Source organism: Pipistrellus hanaki (assembly GCF_964339955.1).
Source record: "Pipistrellus hanaki genome assembly, chromosome: 10".
In the NCBI taxonomy this organism is placed as follows: Eukaryota; Metazoa; Chordata; class Mammalia; order Chiroptera; family Vespertilionidae; genus Pipistrellus; species Pipistrellus hanaki.
This window is the reverse complement of record NC_140512.1, coordinates 378,108-398,796: the sequence shown is the minus strand read 5'-3', so window position 1 is coordinate 398,796 and position 20,689 is coordinate 378,108. Positions and strand designations below refer to the sequence as shown.

General features: G+C 65.3%; 2 protein-coding genes and 1 long non-coding RNA gene across 9 annotated transcripts; 1 reads left to right on the top strand and 2 right to left on the bottom strand.

Moving 5' to 3' along the window:
- Positions 1-313: 313 nt before the first annotated feature.
- On the bottom strand, positions 314-14,233 carry CCM2 (CCM2 scaffold protein). Of its 2 annotated transcripts, none has more exons than XM_084896476.1 (10): positions 14,079-14,233; positions 5,831-6,004; positions 4,929-5,012; positions 4,395-4,578; positions 3,441-3,577; positions 2,657-2,792; positions 1,627-1,684; positions 1,415-1,517; positions 1,125-1,263; positions 314-729 (listed from the first exon to the last, which is right to left on the bottom strand). In XM_084896476.1, the coding sequence occupies exons 1-10, from the start codon at positions 14,106-14,108 to the stop codon at positions 449-451; spliced, it is 1,326 nt and encodes a 441-aa protein (XP_084752602.1). In that variant the 5' UTR covers positions 14,109-14,233; the 3' UTR covers positions 314-448. The 2 variants fall into 2 exon arrangements, with proteins under 2 accessions (XP_084752602.1, XP_084752603.1); XM_084896477.1 differs by lacking the exon at positions 14,079-14,233 and adding an exon at positions 12,299-12,487.
- Positions 14,234-14,332: 99 nt separating this feature from the next.
- On the top strand, positions 14,333-20,662 carry LOC311628901. 5 transcript variants are annotated; one of them, XR_014796103.1, is made up of 5 exons: positions 14,348-14,533; positions 14,803-15,738; positions 15,947-16,064; positions 19,711-20,187; positions 20,450-20,662. It is a non-coding gene; the product is annotated as an uncharacterized lncRNA (long non-coding RNA). The 5 variants fall into 5 exon arrangements; XR_014796105.1 differs by having other exon boundaries at positions 14,352-14,533; positions 15,986-16,064; positions 19,711-19,815; positions 20,019-20,662; XR_014796106.1 differs by having other exon boundaries at positions 14,354-14,533; positions 15,986-16,064.
- On the bottom strand, positions 16,071-19,704 carry LOC311628899 (testis-specific serine/threonine-protein kinase 1-like). Of its 2 annotated transcripts, XM_084896475.1 has the most exons (2): positions 17,486-19,704; positions 16,071-17,431 (listed from the first exon to the last, which is right to left on the bottom strand). In XM_084896475.1, exons 1-2 carry the CDS (start codon positions 18,527-18,529, stop codon positions 17,144-17,146), a joined length of 1,332 nt encoding a protein of 443 aa, XP_084752601.1. In that variant the 5' UTR covers positions 18,530-19,704; the 3' UTR covers positions 16,071-17,143. The 2 variants fall into 2 exon arrangements, with proteins under 2 accessions (XP_084752601.1, XP_084752600.1); XM_084896474.1 differs by having other exon boundaries at positions 16,071-19,704.
- Positions 20,663-20,689: the final 27 nt, after the last annotated feature.

Sequence of the window (20,689 nt, the reverse complement as noted above, 5' to 3'; positions counted from 1 at the left end):
GCCCCCACCCCTCCCACACTCAGGCACGGACGGCTGGGACTCGGGACTCGGGGACTCGGTTTGTGGAGACCACGACGGCAGGAACCTTGGGGCCTGAGCGAGGCCACGCCCTCAGCGGCCGGTGCCCGTCCAGCGGCCAGGGCCTGGCACCCCCTCCGCAGGCGCCGGACCCCGTTCCCAGCCCACGGCCAGAAGCGAAGCCCCGTCAGGTCCTCCCGGGCGGCGGGGGCCGGACCCTGTGCCCAGCCCGGGGGTGGGGGGAGATGGAGGGAGGACACGGCCCCACAGGCTCAGAAACACGCTGCAGCCGAGGTAACGATTCACATTGCAGCGGCTTCTTTAAGGTCCGAGTGTCACAGGAACGCCGTGTGCAAACCCTGCGGGCTCTGGCCAGCGCCGCCCCTGCCCGTCCGTCCCCTTCACAGTAGAGGCCCACTCCAGGCCGGCGCTAGGCCGAGTCGGGGTCCAGGCTGCAGCCCAGCGCCTCGATGTCGTTGCTGATGTCGGAGATCATGCGGTCCCACTCGTCGCCCTCCGAGGGCGCGGACTGGTCGTCGGAGCTGCCGGCCACGCGGTTGCCGTTGGAGGTGGAGGTGGAGGCGGAGCTCACGGCCCGCCGGTACCGCCCGAAGCTGTCGGTGATGATGCCGCGACCGTCCTTCACGCCGATGGTCTCCAGGAAGTTCTCGAAGTGCTGGCTGTCCTTCTCGGGGATGAAGGGCCGCAGGCCTGCGGGACACGGCAGTGACCCCCAGCCCCACAGGAGGGACAGGAGGGGCCGGGCTCCCACCGCGGGGGACCCCTCACTCGTGGACAAGACAGAGCCCCTGAGCTGCGGGCAGAGCCTGGGCCCGGAGCTCCCACGGTCACTGCCACCAGCCTGCTCTCCAGGGACGGGGCCGGTCCAGGGCAAGGCCCCCTCGGCTGCAAGGCCTCCCCTCTGCGCCTGCGGACCCCCGCCGCCCGCGGACCCTCTGCGCCCGCAGACCCTCGCCACCGACGGACGCCTCGCCGCCCCGCCCCGCCCCCACCACCCGCGGACCCTCGCCGCCCGTGGAACCTCGCCGCCCTCGGACCCTCGCCACCCGCAGACCCTCCCGCCCCGCCCCGCCCCCGCCGCTCACCCAGCAGCAGGAACTTGCGGCTGTCGCCGTAGAGCCGCCGCAGGTTGATGCAGAACTCGTGCACGGAGGCGCCGTCGCGGTACTCGTGCAGCAGCGCCGCGAACTGCTGGATCTCCTGCGAGGACAGCTTGGTGCGCAGCTGTGGGAGCGGGCGGTGACCGTGGGGGCCGGCCCAGAGCCCCCGCCCAGGAACCAGCCGCTCCCACCCAGCTCCCGCCCCGCCCGGGAACACCCACTCCCACCCCACCTGCTCCCACCCCACCCTGCCCCCGCCCCGGGCGGGCGCCTACCGTGAGCATGTAGTCCTGCAGCAGCTCGGCGGCCGTGGCGCTCAGCTCGCTCTCGCTGACCGTCTTGGCGTGGGGCGCGGTGGGCACGCACTCGGGGAAGGAGCTGCAAGGACACGGCTCTGTACCTGCACCCGGGACCCCGCAGGGCCCGCGCTGGGGCAGGGCAGGGGCGGGAGGGCCGCTGTGGCCGGGGCAGGGGGGGCAGGACTCACAAGCTGCTGGCGTCCGCCTCGTATGGCTCCTTCAGGTCCACTTTGGTGGAGGAGTCATCTGTGGACGCAGAGCGGAGACGGGGTTACAGGGGGCAGCCAGCGTGGACCCCGGGGCCTGGCATGGGCACAGAGGCCCCCTGGGGGCTGCAGAGCTCCCACAGCAGCGTCCTAGGGCTCACGACTTCCCGTGCCCAGCAACCACCATGGCCGCCTGCACACACGGCTGAGGGGCTGGCCGGGTCCTCAGCCTGCCCGTCCCACAGCTGGCGGGGGCTGCAGCCTGAGTGGCTGCTGATCTCCCTCGGAGACAGTGAGCTCCCGTGTGCACAGCTGCGCCCCAAGGACAGAGACAGCCCGGGAGCCGACCTCCAGGCCAGCAAAGGAGCTGCAAGGGGCAGCCCCCGGTCCGGGGGGCGGAGCACGGGGCCCTGAGGCACTGACGAGGGGACCGAGGGCTGAGGGAGCAGAGCGAGGGCAGGACCCGCTGTCCCGAGGCCAGACGAGCTGGCAGGGCAGGGGACCTGTCAACCCCGAGAACCCGGCACTGGGCAGAGTGACTGCGCTGTACGGAGGCCCGGCTGCCGGCCTCCCTCCTGCACCAACTCAGAGCCTCGGCCTCAATAAACGATTCCAAACCCAGAGGCTGTGGCCGGGCACCTGAAGGGGGAGTGGGCGGGCCTGCGGGCGGGCCCAGGTCTGGCTGTGCGTGGGCCTGTGTGCTGGGGGCACCCGAACTGCTCCCCGCCGCCACCCCCACAGCCTGTCCTGGGAGGGACCCAGCGAGCGGCCTGGGAGCCCCCGGCCGCGTTCTGCCTCAGGTGAGGTGCCCGGAACCCCCTGTGGTTCCCGGAAAGAATTCCAGCCCCAAAGTACAGGCAGCCACGGGCGGGCCGGGGCCGGGCCGGGCCGGGCCGGGGCCGGGGCCGGGTCAGCCCCGCTGCACCTGCAGGGGAGCCCGGGAACGAAGGCGTAGGCTCCCGCGGAGGACCCGCCGTGCCCCCGCGTCCCTGCGCCCGCCCGCCGCGCTCACCGCTGTGCAGGGACAGGTGGTGCGTGGGGGTGGAGGCCCCATCGAATATGGCTCTGTCCAGGAAGTCGATGGTGGACTCGGTGTACACGATCTGGAACACCTGCCCCAGCAGCGAGCACAGCTCCTCCGCCGCCACCTGCAGGGCAGAGCGGCAGCTCCGGAGTGAGGGCGGCTGCACGCGCTCAGCTCCTCCCGCTGCCCGGCCACCCTCCACCCCTCCCGGCCTGGCCTCTGCCTGCAGCTGAAGCAGGACCGGACGGGGTAACCAGAGGGGACGGTCGGTGGGTCACCTCACGGCTGCGGGAAGGGGGCAGAGGAGTGAGGGTCCCGGACGAGCAGCCCACAGTGGCTGATGGGGCCCCAAACCCCACTTGCCACTCCCAGGCATCCTCCCTGGGGTACAGCCTGGGGAACGGGGAACCAGCCCCCTCACACAGGGAGGGGGGAAGAGACAGCCAACAGGCCCCCTCAGTGTGACCTGGGGCCTGGGCCCCACCTGAGGGTGGGGCCAGCTGCCGGGCCAGGTGTGGGGGGGCGGGGCGAGGTCAGGTGTGGGGTGGGGTCAGGTGTGAGGGCGGGGTCAGGGTGAAGGCAGTGCCAGGTCAGGTGTGGGGGCGGGGCCAGGCCAGGTGTGGGGGCGGGGTCAGGTCAGGTGTGAGGGCGGGGTCAGGGTGGGGGCAATGCCAGGTCAGGTGTGAGGGCGGTGCCGGGCCAGGTGTGGGGGTGGGATCAGGTTGAGGGCCAGGCCAGGTGTGAGGGCGGGGCCGGTCCCCGTGTGGCTCACCTTGCTCTCAGCGGCCAGGATCACCAGGCAGCAGGCCTCCACGGGCCCCACTGCACTCTCAGACAGGGAGCCCGTGGCGAGGCCTCTGGAACTTTCCGCACACAGACTCTGGCTGGGGGAGATGCCGGGGTCCTGGGCTGAGAAAGAACGCCGTGGCAGGTCAGGGCAGGGGCCCACAGCAGGCTCTCGGCCACGCCCTTCCCCGCCTTCTCAGGGAGGGAAGGACTGGTGAGCAGCCTCCTTCTGTGCCCGGAGACCCCACGGCCCGCCCAGCGCCCTCGCGCTGACCCCGCGCTGCCTTTCGCCTCTGACCAAAGGGGGCACCGATGGCCCCGTGCCTAAGCAGTCCGTCCTGAAGATGGGAAACCAGGCTGGGCCCTCGCGTGTCAGGACCGAGTCCAGGTTGGGACGGAGACAAGGAACCCCACCCGCCCACGGTCCTGAAGCCGCCGGCTCCCATAGGTCCCGCTGGGTCCCCCCAGCTGGTGTCCCTCGTCTGCGGGCAGTGCCGACCTGGGACCCCGCACCCTCGGGGCAGAGGCTGTGCTCGACGGGCAGCTGACCAGGGCGCCGGGGAGTGGCCCTTCTGCGAGAAGAGGCTGCAGCAGGCCCTGCGAGTCCCCCGGGAACCACTCAGATCCCTCGGCTCGAGAGGCCCGGGGTGCGGCCTCCCCTCTGCCCTGCTCTGGAGGACCGCATGGCCAAGGCACGGCCTCAGTCCGCCCACGAGGGCAGCGCCGGGCAGAGCACAGCTCAGAGCCAGTGGCCAGACCCCACCCTGCCCCCCGGGACCTCCGGGTCCCGCCCCCTCCGCCGAGGCCGACCCAGGGACAGAGCCGCCTCTCGCTTCTCGGCCCAGTGGCTGCGGCGGACGCGGCGTGCAGGAGCCGTCGTCTCCAGAGCACCAGGCAGACGGGCCGCACAGGGCCGAGGCCCCCGCCGGCCGGCCCGCACCTGTCTTCAGGACCACCAGGTGCGCGGCGTCATCCCGCACGTAGGACACGGCGGCGATGTCGTGGATGGGCACCCGCAGGATGGTGTCCTCGCCGTCGCGCCAGGCCAGCTTCACGTTGTAGGCCGACAGGCTGATGACCGCGTCGTGCTCCGGCGTCAGGTGTCCGGGCAGCAGGTGGGCTCTCTGGAGGGGACGCGGCGTCAGGTCGCGGAGGTCGCCGAGGCCTGAGCCCCGCGCCCCGGCCCCGGCCCCGTCAGGTCCCGTGCGTGTGGGTGAAGCAGCCAGCACCCGAGGAGCCTGTCTCCACGATTAACAACCCACGTTCACACTGGGGACCCCAGGTGGTGGCCCTGGGCCTGAGGGCCAGGAGCTGCCGCCAGAGAGTAAGGGCAGAGGTCAGGGTTAGGAGGTGAAGCAGGCTTAGGGTTAGAGGTCAGAGGTCAGGGTTAGGAGGTGACGCGGGCCCAGGGTCGGAGGTCAGGGTTAGGAGGTGAAGTGGCCCAGGGCCGGAGGTGGGATGGAAGGAGGGTCACCTTGGCGTTGTCTATGAAGTGCAGGATCTCGGTCCTACTGGACGGGTTCAGGTACCCTGGAATGGACGTTAACTGACCTAAGTACTGAGAGAGACAGGGAGCGTGAGAGAGGGCCAGCCCACAGCCCCGCCGTGCTCACGCCGCCCGCACACGCAGCACCCGCCCGTGCCCGCAGCCGCCGAGGAAAGAGCACAAACATCGATGTGACAAGAGCCGGGACCCGGCGTGGCCAGGCCTGTGTCTGCGTCTCGGAGGGTGTGTGAGTGCGGCCTCGCCCTCAGACGCACCCGCAGGCCGCTGCCCCAGGGCCCCGGACGCCCGCCGCTTTCAGGCAGAGCTCGGAGGCCCCTCCTGCCCTCACAGGGAACCCGGCAAACGGAAACCCCGGGTCTCCTCGGTCCCAGGTCCACAGAGAGAAGGTCCAGAGGTCACAGCCCGCCCCGCGCAGGGGGAAGCTGACCGAGGCCGGGCACTGGCCTGGCCGCGGCCGAGACACACGCTGAGGGGCCGGGCGAAGGCGGCGCCTCGGGAGTGTGTTCAACGTGCTCGTCGGGGCGTGGCCGCCGCTGTGGCTGCGCTCTCTGCCTCCGCAGAGCACGGAGCTCGCAGAGCGCACGCAGCCCCGAGGGCCCCACGCCGTCTGCACCGGCACGTCCGCGGGTCCTGGCAGCAGCCCCTGACCGCGGCGCCCGCGGCCGCACACGGCCCGGCCTGGCTGGCTCCCCAGCGGGGCACCGAGTGTTTGCTCCGACCATGGCATCTCCTTCCTCCTCCCACCTCCAGAGGGCGCGTGGGGGGCCTACACCCCCAGACCTGCCTCTGGGCTGTGCCCCCAGGCGGGGCCCACCCCCGTGACAAGCCCGAGAAGAGAGCCGGGCCGGGCACCCAGGGCGCGCACTGACCTTCACCTCCTTCTCGATGTAGTCGCTCAGCAGCCGGTCGGGCTCCACGCGCTCGGGCAGCGACAGCACCACCGTATGCAGCGGCCGCCGCTCCGTCACCTTCTCGTGGGCCTTCTTGTCCCGGTGCTTCTCCCCTTTGAGGAAGACCCGCTTGAAGGGCGACACGAGGCCGGGCTGCGGGCAGAGAGCAGGGCTGGAGCCTCCCGGCAGGGCCACGGCACCGCCAGGAGTGCCGCCGGGACCCGCCGGGCCGTGGGCTCTGCTCCGCCTGCTCGTGGGCACTTGGAAGGCCAAGGCCGATCCCGGGAGAAGAGGGGACGCCCCCGACCACGCAGCCGCAGGTCCCCCGGCCCGGGCTCCGCAGGCCACGCCCCTCCCGGAGCGAGAGGCAGGGCAGGTGCCACATTTATTAACTCACGGTGCAGGCCCGTGTGGCTCCGTGGTTGAACATCGACCTATGAACCAGAAGGTCAGGGTTCAATTCCTGATCAGGGCACAGGCCCAGGTTGCAGGCTCAATCTCAGTGTGGGGCGTGATGTTTCTATCTCTCTCTCCCTCCCTCTCCCTTTCTCTCTGAAAATCCAATAAAGACATATTTTTTAAAAACAAAAATTTAAATATTTATTTATTTATTTTTACAGAGAAGAAGGAAGAGGGATAGAGGTAGAAACACTGATGAGAGAGAATCATCGATTGGCTGCCTCCCACCCACCCCACACTGGGGACCAAGCCTGCAATGAAGACACACACCTTGGACCAGAATCAAACCCGGACCCTCAGTCACAGGCTGACCTTCTACCCACTGAGCCACACCGTCAGGGCTGAAAACGTATTTTTAAAACAGAACTGAAAACCTCTTCTTAATGAAACCAAGTGTGTGCAGCCCTGCAACGACTCACTCCTCACCCTCCAGCATTGTGCCGGGCGCTCAGGCTCCTCATCACCAAAATGACAAAAGGACCCCTCAGCCCCAGAAGCAGCATTCGCTCCGGGGGCCGCCCGCCCTCAGGCCTGCGGTGCCTCCCCACCTGCCACTGCGCCCGGGGCTGTGCTGGCGCCCGCGGCGGGAAGGCTCCTGGCGTGGTGGCCGCCGTGGCCGCCCTCTCTGACGGCCCTCCTGGTCCTCCCACCTCAGCTCTGGGTCCTCCCACAGCTGTCCTGGCCCAGCAGCCGACCCCCGAGCCCCTCCTTTCTGAGCTCAATGCACGAGCCCAACGGGCCACGGCTCCCCCCTCACCATCGGCCCGAGACCGGCTCTCAGTCCCGAAACCCCACCCACCTCCCAGAGCAGGGCCCCGGTGGGTGCCCATTGGCCAGCTGACGCCCCTGCCAGCACCCACCTCGCCCTCCATGGACCAGCGGGAGGGGGGCGTCGGGGGAGGGGGGGCTCCTGCAGGGGAAGCAGGCCCCTGGTGACCCTCCGCCGACACTGTGACGCCCGGAAGGAGAGACACAGCTTCCGTCTGCTTCCAGCTCAAATAACGACAGGAGGCAGCACCCTGCCCGGGCCCACCCGGAAAGGGGCCGTGCCCCACGCGCCCCGCAGGACAGGTGCACGTGTGTCACACGTTTGGGAGCCACGGATCCATCTTCCCCGGGCCCCCCGTCCCGTTGCCTGTGCCTGGTTCTCACTTCAGGAAAACTCGACGCCGGGAGAGCTAGCTGCAGGCCCTGTCTGCAAACGTTTTCCTGGACTTTCTTTCTCATGTTGGTCACCATCCTCCCGCCTCAGGGTTTTGGGGAACAGAGAGGAAAGCTTCCCGTCCCCGGTCTCTGAAGACCACCCATGGTTTGTACACAGACACCCAGTCGTGTCTGACCCATTGCACTCACCCTGCTGCACACCAGGACGGGTCTCTTCGTCTCTTCCACCCACACCCACTGCCCCTGGCTCAACGCAGACCCCAGGGCAGCCGCCCTCCCGCCCTCGGCCTCATGGGGAGCTGAGGGCCCCCCTCCCGTTCCTGCGACAGGTCCAGGGGACCGGCTCCGTGACCGGGCTGCGGGGTGCCCTCCCACCTGCTTCCTCGGGTTTCCTGGGGTTCTTCCTTGTTTGTAACGTAAATGAGCGTTAAGTGGTCTAGTTCCAGAAAATGCCTGGTTTTTATTGGGGTCACATCATAAGTTAGCTTGGAGGCAGACACAAGAAGCGAGGGCACAGTGGTCCCACACTTCCGGCTGGTCAGGCCTTGCCCCCCGGGTCAGAACCATGGAGGCTGTGCTGTCTGCATCATGCTCGCAACTGCCCACAGCCCGGGGCCCACACGTTAGTTTCCCGGATTACACTGGACGCCATGGCCAAGGGCACGCCTGGCCCCCTGCGGGACAGACGGATTTACATCACACACATGGTCAGACCGATGAGCTGTATGCATGTGCTACAAAAGGCACCGGAAGCCAGGTGGCTAATGGGTGGGCAGAGGGGTCAGAAGACAGGCAGACACAGGATAAAATGGGTGTAGCCAACACTGATGGCAGATCTAGGTGGTAGGTGTATGGGTATTTGCTGTAAAATTCTTTCAACTTCGGTGTATTTGAGGTTTTTTATAATAAAATGGGGGGGGCAGACTGGCTGCACAGTCCCCTCCAGAGGGAAAGGATCCGGAAGGAAACCTCAGTGGGTCTGACATTGGGGGCAAAGCGGCAGGTGGGCCTGGGCTACGTGTGCACCTCCAAACAGGAACCGTGCCAGCTCTTCCGAGGGACGGACCAGCCAGACCTGCCCTTCCTGGAGTGACCGCAGGCTGTGCAGGCGTGGGATGGACAAACCGGACCATGTGTAAACGGAATGCCCTGGGCACACCCAGCTACGAGGAAAGGTCCTGACACAGAGGAGGACATTCAGTGTGGGGAAAGGCGAGCAGTTTTACGCCGAGGACGGGATAGAGAGCCAGACCCAGCAGGTTCTCTTCTCAGTAACCACAGAGGGCACCGCCCGCCCGAGACCCACACGTGTCTCCCTGCTCAGACCGGCTTCCTCACATTTCAGAGTCCAGTGCTCTCCGCCCGCTGGGCCATGAGCCACCCGCAGTCACCGCCCTAAGCCCCAGACAAAGCCCGAATTCCGCCTCCTACTTAGTAAGGATTCTTTCGCCACACGCTCCAACGCCTGCCTGCCATCAGGTGCATAATCTCAGTAATCACCCACAGACCACTGCTCGGCCCGGGGACTAACGTGTGGGCCCGGGGAACTATAACGTGTGGGCCCAGGGAACTGTAACATGTGGGCCAGGGGAACTAACGTGTGGGCCCGGGGAACTAAAGTGTGGGCTCGGGGAACTATAACGTGTGGGCCCGGGGAACTATAACGTGTGGGCCCGGGGAATTAACGTGTGGGCCCGGGGAACTAACGTGTGGGCCCGGGGAACTGTAACGTGTGGGCCCGGGCAACTAACGTGTGGGCCCGGGGAACTGTAACGTGTGGGCCGGGCAACTAACGTGTGGGCCCGGGGAACTAACGTGTGGGCCCGGGGAACTAACGTGTGGGCCAGGGGAACTGTAATGTGTGGGCCCGGGGACTAACGTGTGGGCCCGGGGAACTAACGTGTGGGCCAGGGGAACTGTAATGTGTGGGCCCGGGGACTAACGTGTGGGCCCGGGGAACTAACGTGTGGGCCCGGGGAACTGTAACGTGTGGGCCCCGGGGAACTAACGTGTGGCCCCACTCCCAGCAGAAGACAGTCCTTGTATTTCTACCCGAAGGACAGGTCCAGGCTCAGAGCCTCACACGGCGACTCGGGAACCAGCGCGCTGAGGAAGGCGCTGCTCCCACCAGGAGGCACGGGACTGAGCGGCCTGAGCTCAGGGCGGCGCGTGGGGGTAGTGGTCCCACTTTCAGTGCCCGGGCCCGTCTGGGGCGATGGAGATCAGGGCCCAGCCCAGGCCTCCGCTCCAGATTCCGGTCACATCATCGGATGTCCTGGGCTTGCTCCACAACCACCTGCCCCCTAGCCCAGAGGATAGGGGACTGGAGATGGGGCACCCGCAGCTGACACCCCTTCCCCCAGGGCTGGACCCAGGTGTATCTCTGGGCGTGGAGATGGGCTGCTCCCGTCCCCAGCTCCTTGTGCCCGTCTCCTCCTCCGATTAGGACGCAGGTCCCATGGGATGGGAGCATCACCGACTCATTTGACCTTCACCTCGTCAGAGGCCGTCTCCAAAGGACCCTGCTGAACTGCGGGCCCGGCTTCAACCAGCTCGGCCTGGAGCAGGGCTGGCAGAGGACACGCGGGTGAACCACGTGGCCACGTGCAGACACTGGTGAGCTGGGCCCCGGTGGCACCACCAGACTCTCTCTCAACGTGGGCTTGCTTCTTCGTAACAGAGTTCCTTCCTCGCTCGTATCAAAGCCCGTTTCCCAGCAGCCCCTCGCCCGCCCGGAGCTCCGCTGCGGTCCGTGGCCCTGAACTCGCAGTCCCAGCACATGCACCGGGAGGGCAGTCAGTGCCCGAGAACAAGCTCCAGCCATTCCAGCTCTCCCGGGCCCAAAGCAGGCGCCCACAGCCTCACCACCGCCCTGCTCTGCGTCACGGCGCGGCCCATCCCGGGTCTCCTGACACGTGAGCCTTTCTCTGCTGCTGCGGGTGAGCAGCTCACTCTCCAGCCCTCAGCCCTCTTCTCGCTGCACAGGCGCATCGGCGGCCAATGGAGGGGCTTCGTGCTGACCAGCTGACCTCGACTCAGGCCGGAGTGACCAGGGCAGCTGGGCCACTATCTCCACAGCAGCTGCAGGGACAGGAGGCTTGCAGGAGGCACCAGCTCCTGCAGTTCATTCACACACAATGTTACACACCTGTGCTCACCTGTGGAGAAGGTGAGTCTTCGGGCCTCACACAAGCCCACTGCCTGAGCCTGGAGTCCCTGCAGCTTGCTGTTTGTTTGTTTTGGTTAATCCTCACCCCAGGGCACTTCCCACTGCTTTTTAGAGAGAGTGGATGGAGGAGGAGGGAGAGAAAGTGAGAGAAACAACAATGAGAGAGACACACTGATGGGTTGCCTCCAACACACACCCCAACCAGGGCCAGGAATCAACCTACAACCCAGGTACCTGCCCTGGACCAGAAATGGGACCGACAACCCGGGGTGCACAGGCTGATCTCTGACCACGGAGCTCACTGGCCAGGGAGGGAGCCACAGACGTGTCACAGGCCACGCTCCCAACCTGGGTGAGCTGGCAGGTCCCGGAGCTGGTAACCTGGGACCATAACCCACTTTTTACATGGAAATCCTCAGGAATTCACCACTGTAGACAGAATAAATACCGAACACCCACTGCCAAACACTCAGTGTCTCCCTCCTCTTCTAGCTTGAATAACACGCATCTCACAAATCACAGAATTCTGCCTAGAACATCTTGGCATGGACGTCCCTCAGATCAGAACAGGATGAAACACAAATATCACACACAACACGACTAATAGTAAGCCCTCATCACCATCTCAGACCCAGCCCGCATTCCCAGACGCCTCACCACCCTCTCTTTTTCGTTTCTGCACCCCTTCCCCCCGCCTCCCCCTATCACTGTGATCCTCAACTAAGTCAAATGTTTTTGTAAAAATGTGCCCAACCCAACTCAAGTGTAACCTACGTTCCTTACAAGAGGAGTTACATCCTGACAGAATAGTGTCAAACGCACAAAACTGAGGTTCACTTGGGAAGGAGGCAGTGTCTTCTCCAAACCACCAATCTAGTCACTCTGGGCCCAGCAGACCACTCTGTCCCCATGCTCACCACCGCCCCCCCAGGCTCCTCCTGCATCCCCACCACCCAGCGTCTTCCATGGGATCTGGCAGGGTTCAACCACCCTCCTCCTCCATGCCAGGGGAGCCTGAGAAGGACAGGTGGTACCTGGGCCACTCCATAGGAAATCCACTGGTTTCCCTGGTTCTCGGCAGCTTCCTGTCGGGGAACTAGGCCACGTTAGCACAAGCCTGAAGAACGACTTGACGAGCACCAAGACAAGCGTACGAAGACCTAGATGAGCCTGCCACCTACGCTGTTAGAGATAAAGCTGCCTTTTTACAAAACATTTTTTTATTTATTTCTGAGAGGGTAAAGGGAGAGAGAAACATCAATGAGAGAGAATCATCAATTAGCTGCCCCCTGCATGCCCCTTGCTGGGGACCGAGACCACATGTGCCCTTGACTGGAATCAAACCCAGGACCCTTCAATCCACAGACCAAAGCTCTATCCATTGAACCAAACTGGTAAGGGCAAAGCTGCATTTTTGAGGACGCTAACTTGGGAAGAGAATTTACATGTCCAACTGGCTGTGGTGGCTCCATGGATTGAATATCATCCCATATTCAATTCCTAGTCAGGGTCATACCCAGGTTGTGGGCTTGATCCTCAGTAGGGGTTGTGCAGGAGGCGGCCCAACGATTATTCTCTCATCATTGATGCATCTCTCTCTTCCTCTCCCTTCTGAAATCAATAAAAAAATGTTTTTTAAAAAATGCCCAACTTACTTTCATGAAGTTACTGTCATTACTTCTGCTGTTTCAGCTTGAACCCGTGTGCGTGGTTTAGTTTACCACGATGAAAACGGCGTCGCCTTGGGGAGCAGAGCAGCAAGGTTCCGCCAGGGGCGACTGGCACGGGGCAATAGGTGTGCCGAGTGGTGGCCTGGGTGGGAAGCCCGTCCCAGAGCCCGTTTTGCCTGTGGGAAAACGAGCTGCAAGGCGCAGAGCAGAGAGAGGCTCTGCCAGCTGAGGCTACTATGTGTCTTCCACTGGAGACAAGGAATCCCCAGCGCTGCCCCAGCTGAGGCTACTATGTGTCCTCCATGGAGACAGTGAATCCCCAGCGCCCTCCCAGCTGAGGCTACTGTGTGTCCCCCACCGGAGACAGTGAATCCATGCGAGGACATGCACCAGTAATCTTCTCTGGGCCTGAATCTCTCCACTGGCCACAATTCCGACATTCCTGAGTTTTACCGGCTTTTCACTTCTATCCCAAAAGCTCAGGAATGTCTGTCTCCCCAATATTGGTGTAATGTTTCTACCAAAGCTGGTAGAAGGTTCTAGAAGAAATTCAGCCGGCCCCATATTCCCAGCGAATCTCCTTGGCAAGTAGGGAGAGTTTGGCCTGACTGAGAAGACTGGGGCGAGGGCTGGTCTCTGCGGGGCCCTGGCCTGTCGCTGCCTGAACGAAGGTCCTCCGGGGCCTCCACCGGCGCTGGCACCAGCTTCACGCCGCTCTCCTCCTCTGCGGTGGGCAGCCTCTGCAGACTAGCACTTCAGGCTGAATCACTTGCTTGGGCGTTTTCCAGATTTAAACATCTCTGTAGGTAACTGCTCCCGCACTCAGGCTGACACAGAACTAGCAACCGAGGTGAGAGAGGCAGCACCAGGCAACCCCTGGGCCCCACCCGCCAGAACCCCTTCCCAACGCAGCGTTTCCAAGCCAGGCACCTGGTGAGGCAGGTGGTGGGTGAGGACCTCGGCGGAGGTAAGACCGCAGGGCTGAGTTTAAATGGTAAAGTGCACACGCACACACTTCCTGGACCAAAAGTGGTAGGTGAGACGCTTCTAGGCAGGTTATCAAGCCTGGATTTGAAAAAGGCACATCTCACTGAAACCCTTCTCCGTGGTAACGGTAGCCTGCCCTACGTGGCCCGGTCAGTCTCCATATGAGGGTGAAATTCTTTATCTACTCTACTACCCCGTCCTTAGCGCCGCATCTTAGAAACCGCAAAAACTAAGGAGTCTCTCCAACGATCGCGTCCAAAATCCAACTGCGAACCGTCACGTCACCGAGACCCCCGATGGCACCGGGTGGAGGAAACCTGACCTGGAAACGGGCCCGGCGGGCACAGCTTCTGGCCTCACTCGGTCCCAACAACGTGAGGACACGAAGCAGCAAAGGTTCGGTACATCGCGCGGAGCCCCGTCTCCAAGGTTCCGGTCCCGGGAGACCCCGCGCAGTTCGGGCAGTGCCCCCAGGCCAGGCCACGTGCGGAGCCGGGTTTGGGGGAGTCACGACCAGCCGGAAAGGCGTGGCTCCTTCCTCCCCCGCCGCGCCGGCCGGCCCGGACCACCTACCGGCATTGTCCCGGGCGCGCCTCCTCCGCCGCCCGCCGGGTCCGTGCCGCCGCCGCCGCCCGCCGGGGCGCTGGGCTCCGCACGCCCGACCTCCCGGCCGGGACCGCCCTCCCCCGGCCGCCCCGCGCCCGCGCTCGCGCCCGCAGCGGAGCTCCCGGGCCCCCAGCCGGCCCCTCGGCCCCCGCCCGGCCCGCGGAGAACGCACCTTCTTGCCCTTCTTGCCCTCCTCCTCCATGTCGCCGCGAGCGGTCCCCGCGGCCGGCCCGCCCACGGAGCCCCTCGCCCCCGCGACCGCTACATGCTCGCCGGGCCCCGCGGCCGCCGCAGCCGCGTTCCTGCGCTGCCCGCCCGCGGCCCTGCGCCGTCTCCGCCCGCGGCCGCCAGGGGCCGTCCGCACCCCGCACCCTGCACTTCCGGGCCCGGGCTCGGCCCCGCCCCCTGATGCCCCGCCCCCAGCCGTTAGGGCGGTGGGATGGCGCCCGCCCGGCCCCGCCCTAGGGGCCGCGGGAGCGCTTCTGTCGCGCCCCTTTCCCGCCCCCAGCCCGCCCATTGCCCCTCAGGGTCCGAGGAGCAACTTCAGCTTTTGGATTCCGCCGCCATTTTTACGGCAGCCAACTTCCCGGCCTGCCTTGCGCTCAGGGAGGCCGACCACGGGCAGGCGTGAGTAGGAGGGCGGGGCCAGAGGAGCGGGGCCAAAGGAAGGGGAAGAGGGACCTGGGGAGGGGCGGGGCCTGAGGGGTGGGGCGGGGCTCTCTGGGCGCGACAGGAAGGTGAGGGAGGGACCGGGGCGGGGCCTGAGGGGAGGGGCGGGGCCAGCTGGAGGAGGGGCGGTACTAACAGGAAGGTGAGAGGAGCCTCGTCCTAATAATATTAGTTACCTGGTTGGTTAAACCTGTCACCTGCCGACTCCGAGTGGTCTCTCTCCTCAGCGTGCAGGAAGCCGTGCAGGAAGCCAATTTCAAGTTACACCACGAAGCTCCCGAGGCTGCTCCCTCACCGTCCACACGCACCGGGATAAGTCGTGGACGCTAACAGCAAACTGGGATCGGTGCTTTGCCCGAAAGAAAGCACATTGCAAAGGGCAGCCAGGCTGCAGGCCGCTGTCTTGCCACGAACCACGCCGCCTGTCAGTGCGGACCCTGCAGCACAGGCCGTGCGAACCGCTGCCCACCAAGCCAGTGTCTGTCCCCACCCGTTCTCCTCAGGAAGGATGCCCTGCAGCTGCGTGTCCTGCCTCTCGGCTCCTACTCTCTCTGCTCCTGCTCTGCGGGGCCCGCTGGGCCCCGGGCGTGCCCGGCCTGCAGAAGGTGCGGGGAGGCCGTGCGACTTGGAGTCAGGTGACAGGTGGGGCCCTTGCCCTCCCCCCGGACTTCCTGGATTGTGAGACGAACCATTAGGGATGTGCGTTCACTTGAAAAGGGCAGAGACTGGGATTCTGTTGGCAAAGGGTCCTTCCACTTGGAACTGGGTGGACCAACATCCGCTTTCACTTGCAGAGCCCCCGGCTCCGTTCCTCACAAGGAACTTCCAGGCCGCCCGGGCCCCGCCGCCCCCGCCCCGCCCGGGTGGCAGGCTCGCGGCACTGAGCCTGGACTGGGGCGTTGTCCCCTCAGGAACCGCCGACGGGCGCAGCTACCCGGCTCCGGCCGGGCCCGCAACCAGAAACGTCGCTTCCCCGGGGCCGCGAGCCGCGGACGTCGCGCGCCGCTTCCGGCGGAGTGCGTGATGACGCAAGCGGCGTGCGCGGCGCCAGAGGCGGTAGCCGTGGCGGGCGGTTACCGTGGGACGGTTCTGCGAGGCGCCCGGGTTGTCGTTTTCATCCGGGTCCAGCGGGGTCGCAGGCGGGCGGCCGAGTGCGGAGACTGGTGAGGGGCGCGGGCGCGGGCGCGGGCGCGGGCGGGAGGGGCCCCCCTGTGCCCGGCGCCACCTGACACGGGCCTGGGGTGGTCGGGACGCGCTGGGGCGGCTTCCCCGGGGGAGGGAGCCCGGCGCCTCGAGGCCCCGGAGCTGAGCGCCCCGTCCCCCGTGGCGCCCCGTCCCCCGCGGCGCCCCGTCCCCCGCCGCCGGGCTCAGGGGCAGCTGTCACAGGTGGTCCTGCCTGTGATCCCGCAGGGGGTCCCCACCGGAGGAAGCACGTGAAGCGAGCCTGTGTTTGGCAGTGACGTGACGGCACGGACAACCCCCAGGTCTGGTAAGTTCTCGGGGCTGGAATGGCGGTGTGTGTGTGTGAGAGAGAGAGAGACGTCCTTTGATGAGGCCGCCGGTCCCGGGTCCCCAGGCAGCCCACGCGGGCCACCCGGAGCGGGGCGGGGCGGGGCTGCAAGCCTCCAGCGTGCTTGGGTCTGGGGTGACCCTGTGCATTCCTACCGAGCTTGGGAGAGCATTTTGGAACGGTTTCAGGCCTTGCCCTGCTGCATCCGGAGCAGGGTTATAGACATTTCAGACTGCCGGGTGCTCCCGCCCAGGGTCCGGCGTGCTGGACACCGGATCTGCACTGCCCCGTCCGGCTGAGTCCAAACCCAAGTCCGGCTTCCATTCACCGCACCCACGCTCCGGTGCTCACTAGGGACTAAGTGGGGGCGGACCCCACAGCAGTCACGTTTTTGCAGAAAGTGCTTTGGGCCTTAAGTTGTTTGCTGTGTTCTAGGCTTGTCACGCATTTATTTGATCGTATCCTCACAGACACTGACAAGAAGCTCGGGGAGCCCTAGCTGGTATGGCTCAGGGGGTAGAGCCTTGACTGGAGGACTGAAGTGTCCCAGTTTTGATTCTGGCCAAGGGCACATGCCGGGGTTGCAGGCTCCATCCCCAGTGGGGGGCGTGCAGGAGGCAACTGATCAATGATTCATCATTGATGTTTCTATCTGTCCCTCTCTGAAATAAATAAAAATACCTTAAAAAAAAAAAAAAGCAAGTTTGGGGAGTGGAGGAGTGGAGGCAGGTCAGCTGCAGGGAGTGGGAGTAGGGAGCAGCAAGGGAGACGAGCCCTGTCCTGAGGGTCCAGGAGACAACCTGGAGAACCACAGGCTGAATTCTGCGGTGCACGGACGGCTGGTGAGCTCCGTGTGCCCTGGAGAGGTGGGCAGTGATGTTGGCTAAAGCTCATTGACCCTACACCCTGTTTATGAACCAATATAGTGATTTATTGCTTCTGTAGCATGTTCAGAGGAAGGGGGGAAATTGACAAAAATAGTGGCTCATCTGGGGGGTCGACCGTCACGGCCTTGTGTCTCTGCCTCCGCCCGCCAGCCCCTGGGCCCTGGGGGAGGCTCACGGGGTCTGTGGGGGCTTTAGAGGGCGCCTTTCCACGTGCTCCAGCTGCCCGGCGCCCTGCCCTGGCCCCGTCTCCTCCTGGGGCTTGGACTCTGGCATCTCCTCAGGCTCGGCCTCCTCCTGGGACTCCTGGGGGGTGGTGGACTTGTCAGAGCTGTGCTCCGAGGTCCGAGAGGGCTCTGGGGTCCGAGGGGGCTCCGGGGTCCGTGGGGGTTCCTGGATCCATGAGGGCTCCGGGATGCGTGAGGGCTCAGGGGTCCGAGGGAGCTCCGGGGTCCGAGGGAACTCCGGGGTCCGAGGGAGCTCCGCCCGGAGCTCCGGGGTCCGTGAGGGCACGACGGTCCGTGAGGGCTCGGGGGTCCGCCGGGGCTCGGGGGCCAGGAGGCCGCCCCCCTCCTTGCTGAGGTCCCCGGCCCTGGGCTGCACCCAGGGGTGGCTGAGGATCTCTTCTATCTGCAGCCGCCGGCCAACGTCGGGCTGCAGCATGCGGTAGATGAGGTCCTTGCACTCGCTCGTCAGGTGCTTGGAGCGCGGGAAGTTGATGCGGTGCTCCTTCTGGATGCGCAGCATCTTCTTGACGTTGGAGTCGTCGTAGGGCATGGAGCCGCACACCATGATGTAGAGGATCACGCCCAGGCTCCAGATGTCGTACACCTTGGGCTGGTAGGGGATGCCCTGCAGCACCTCGGGGGCCGCGTACGCCGCCGACCCGCAGAAGGTCTTGCTCAGGGCCAGGCGGCCGCCCTCGTCCCGCAGGCAGCGCTTGGCGAAGCCGAAGTCGGACAGCTTGATGTTGTAGTCCTTGTCGAGGAGCAGGTTCTCGCACTTGAGGTCGCGGTGGACGATGTCCAGGTCGTGGCAGTACTTGATGGCGGAGGAGAGCTGGTGGAACTTCTTGCGCGCGTCCTCCTCCTGCAGGGCCCCCCGGGTTTTGATGAAGTCGAGGAGGTCGCCCTGGACCCCCAGCTCCATGATGATGTAGACCTTGCCCTCGGACGTCTCGAAGATCTCGTAGGTCTTGACGATGGAGCGGTGGTTCAGCATGATCAGAATCTCGATTTCCCGGGGAAGGAACTTCTCCAAGAAGTCCGTGGGGGCTTTCTTGCGGTCGATGATCTTGACCGCCACGTTGAACTTCAGGCGCTCAGAGTACGCGGATTTGACTTTTGCGTATGATCCCTCTCCCAAATTTATCCCCAAGATGTAGCCTCGCCGCTTGAGGACGGCAGCATCGTCCATGGTGCCAGGAGCACCCCGTGCCTCTGAGGCTGCTCTCTGCACCCCGGTGAGACATGGGCCAGCAGTGTCCGCACCCGCACTGCAGAGTCCTCTGGGCTGGCGGTGGCTGCCCTGCCTCCTGGAGGCCCGGCTCGGGTGGAACATTCAGCATTGTCCGGTGACTTCCGTGGGTGAAGTCATAAAGGAAGGGTGCCCTGGGGGGCGAGGGGAACCCAGAAGGCGGGCCAGTGGGCTGGAACCACAGCTGGTGGGGGGCCGGGCGGCCTCGCACTTGGCTGGGGGGCAGAGGGCGGGATCCAGGGGGACACATTGCACCTCGGCCAGGACTGCTTGTGGAGAGGCTGGTGTGGCTGGGATCCCAGCAGGAGGCAAGAACGCTGGTTGGGCCGTCTGAGGGTCTCAGGCGGGAGCGGGGTGTAGGAAGCCCGATGGCAGTGACCTTTCTGGAGGCGAGGGTGACCTTGAGAAAGGCAGGGCTGTAGCGGAGACCACAGGGACCCACAGGCAAGGAGCTGGGGGTGCCCATCCCTGCCCTTTTCTCCGTCTTCAGCCTTGGAGGCCCTTGTGCCCATACAGGTGCCTGTGGGCCGGCAGCGGGTCAGGAAGGACAGGCTGCCGCCGGGTCACCCCGGTAGGAAGCCAGGCCCCGCCTCTCCTGGCTGGCTTGGCTGGACTCCTCACTTCCCGTACTTCTCTGACAGGGAGCCTGCGTGGGGCGCAGCTGGCAGGAAATTCTGCTCTTGCTGTGTGTTCCCTTCTGGGGGTCTGACACCCTCAGCCTTGGCAGGGCTCCTGGAATATCTGGGGCCAGGGCAGAGCTAGACCTGGACCCCACATTGAGTACCAGCGGCTCCTGGAATATCTGAGGATGTGCCCGTGGAGTCAGTGTTGTCAGGGACCTGTTTCTGCCAGCAGGGGGCCCTCCGCTGGGACAGCCTCTTTGTCTGGGCAGCTCTGGCCTCGCCTTTGGTTTCCCCTCGGCCATATCCGCCCGGAGGGAGCTGGTGCTATCAGAGGGCCAGCGGCCAGTGCCCACCAGACAGCACAGGCATGCCCCACCCCACCCCACCCCACCCCACCCCTCCGTGCTCATGGGAGGCCAAGGCAGACAGCGGCGCCTTCTGCTCTAACTCCCTCCTCCGGGCTCACCCAGCCAGACACTGGCAGGTTGCGAGTGGACGTCAGGCCTTCGGCCCCCCAGTCAGGAGGGCGTGCCCTGGGTCCTCGCCCTGGTTTGGGGGCTGGTGGGTGCAGTTGGGGTGGGCGCCAGGGAAAGGTGGCCGGCATGGTGCATGCAGGGTCCCACTCTGCCTCCTTCCTTCCAGGGCTCCTTTCCTGTCTGAGTGAAGACATGGGCACGCTGGCCTCTGCAGAGTGGCCGTCAGGAGACACTGGTGTGTGCGGGAGCCTCGTGTTCCTTCGGTTCTGAGGTGAGGCTCTGGCTGGCCTTTGGCCCAGACTGTCCTGTCGGGTAGCCCCTCCCGAGCAGAGAGCTCTGTGCCTTCCGTGGTCGGCGCTCTGGCCCCTGCAGGCAGGGTGCCCTGCTCGCCGCGTCCCCCTGGGAGCAGTGCTGGTGCTGACTGCCGTGTGACTAACCAGCCGGTTCTCGCTGAGGCCTCTGGCTTCCTCCCAGGAGGGCACCCACAAACCTGGCAGGACCACCTTGTCAGCCGTGCCTGCGACAGCTGTTCCCTGCCCAGCACCTGACACTTGCGCCTGCCTCCCCAGTGTCTCCCGGACGTCGGAGCTAGAAGAGGGTTCCCTTCGGGGCGTGAGGCTGGCCCCTCCATCCTGGAGGTCAGGTGAGTGTCCCAGGAGGGCTACTCGACTCCTAGCGCACGAGACTGGGCAGGCCATTGACGGGTGTCAGGGCCTGGGGTGAGTGTGAGGCATTGGATCGACCTGCACCCTTTCCCCGGGGCCTTCTGGTCAGCAGAGGGTGGGCAGGAGTCGGGAGTGGGAGCCCAGGGGTGGTTTGAGGCTGCTCTGGCCACTGGCCCCTGCGGCCGGCAGCCTCTGGCCAGTGTCGTCCCTGAGTTTCCCCAGCAGTGTCTTGTTTTACAGATGCAGTGGGTGCTGACGCTGGATGCCCAGCGAGGGTGCAGCAGGATTTGAATCCAGGCCCTCACTGCTCCCCTCCGCAAGAAGTCGCTTCCTGGTTCTGGGCTGGTATTAGTGGCTCCAGGCTGGCGTCTTCTCTGACCCCGGGTTTTGGCCCTGTCTTCCCTCTGGCATCTGAATGAGAAACGGGGGGGTTAATAAACAGCTTTAAATGAGCGATCGAGTCCAGCCTGCTTCTCTTCT

Coding starts and splice junctions, on each gene's coding strand:
- CCM2 (XM_084896476.1), bottom strand. CDS start 14,108: ATGGAGGAGGAGGGCAAGAAGGGCAAGAAG. Junction 1,685..2,656: donor CCACCTGTCCCTGCACAGCG/GTGAGCGCGGCG, acceptor CTGCGTCCACAG/ATGACTCCTCCACCAAAGTG. Junction 1,518..1,626: donor GAGGCGGACGCCAGCAGCTT/GTGAGTCCTGCC, acceptor GTGTCCTTGCAG/CTCCTTCCCCGAGTGCGTGC.
- LOC311628899 (XM_084896474.1), bottom strand. CDS start 18,529: ATGTTCCACCCGAGCCGGGCCTCCAGGAGGCAGGGCAGCCACCGCCAG.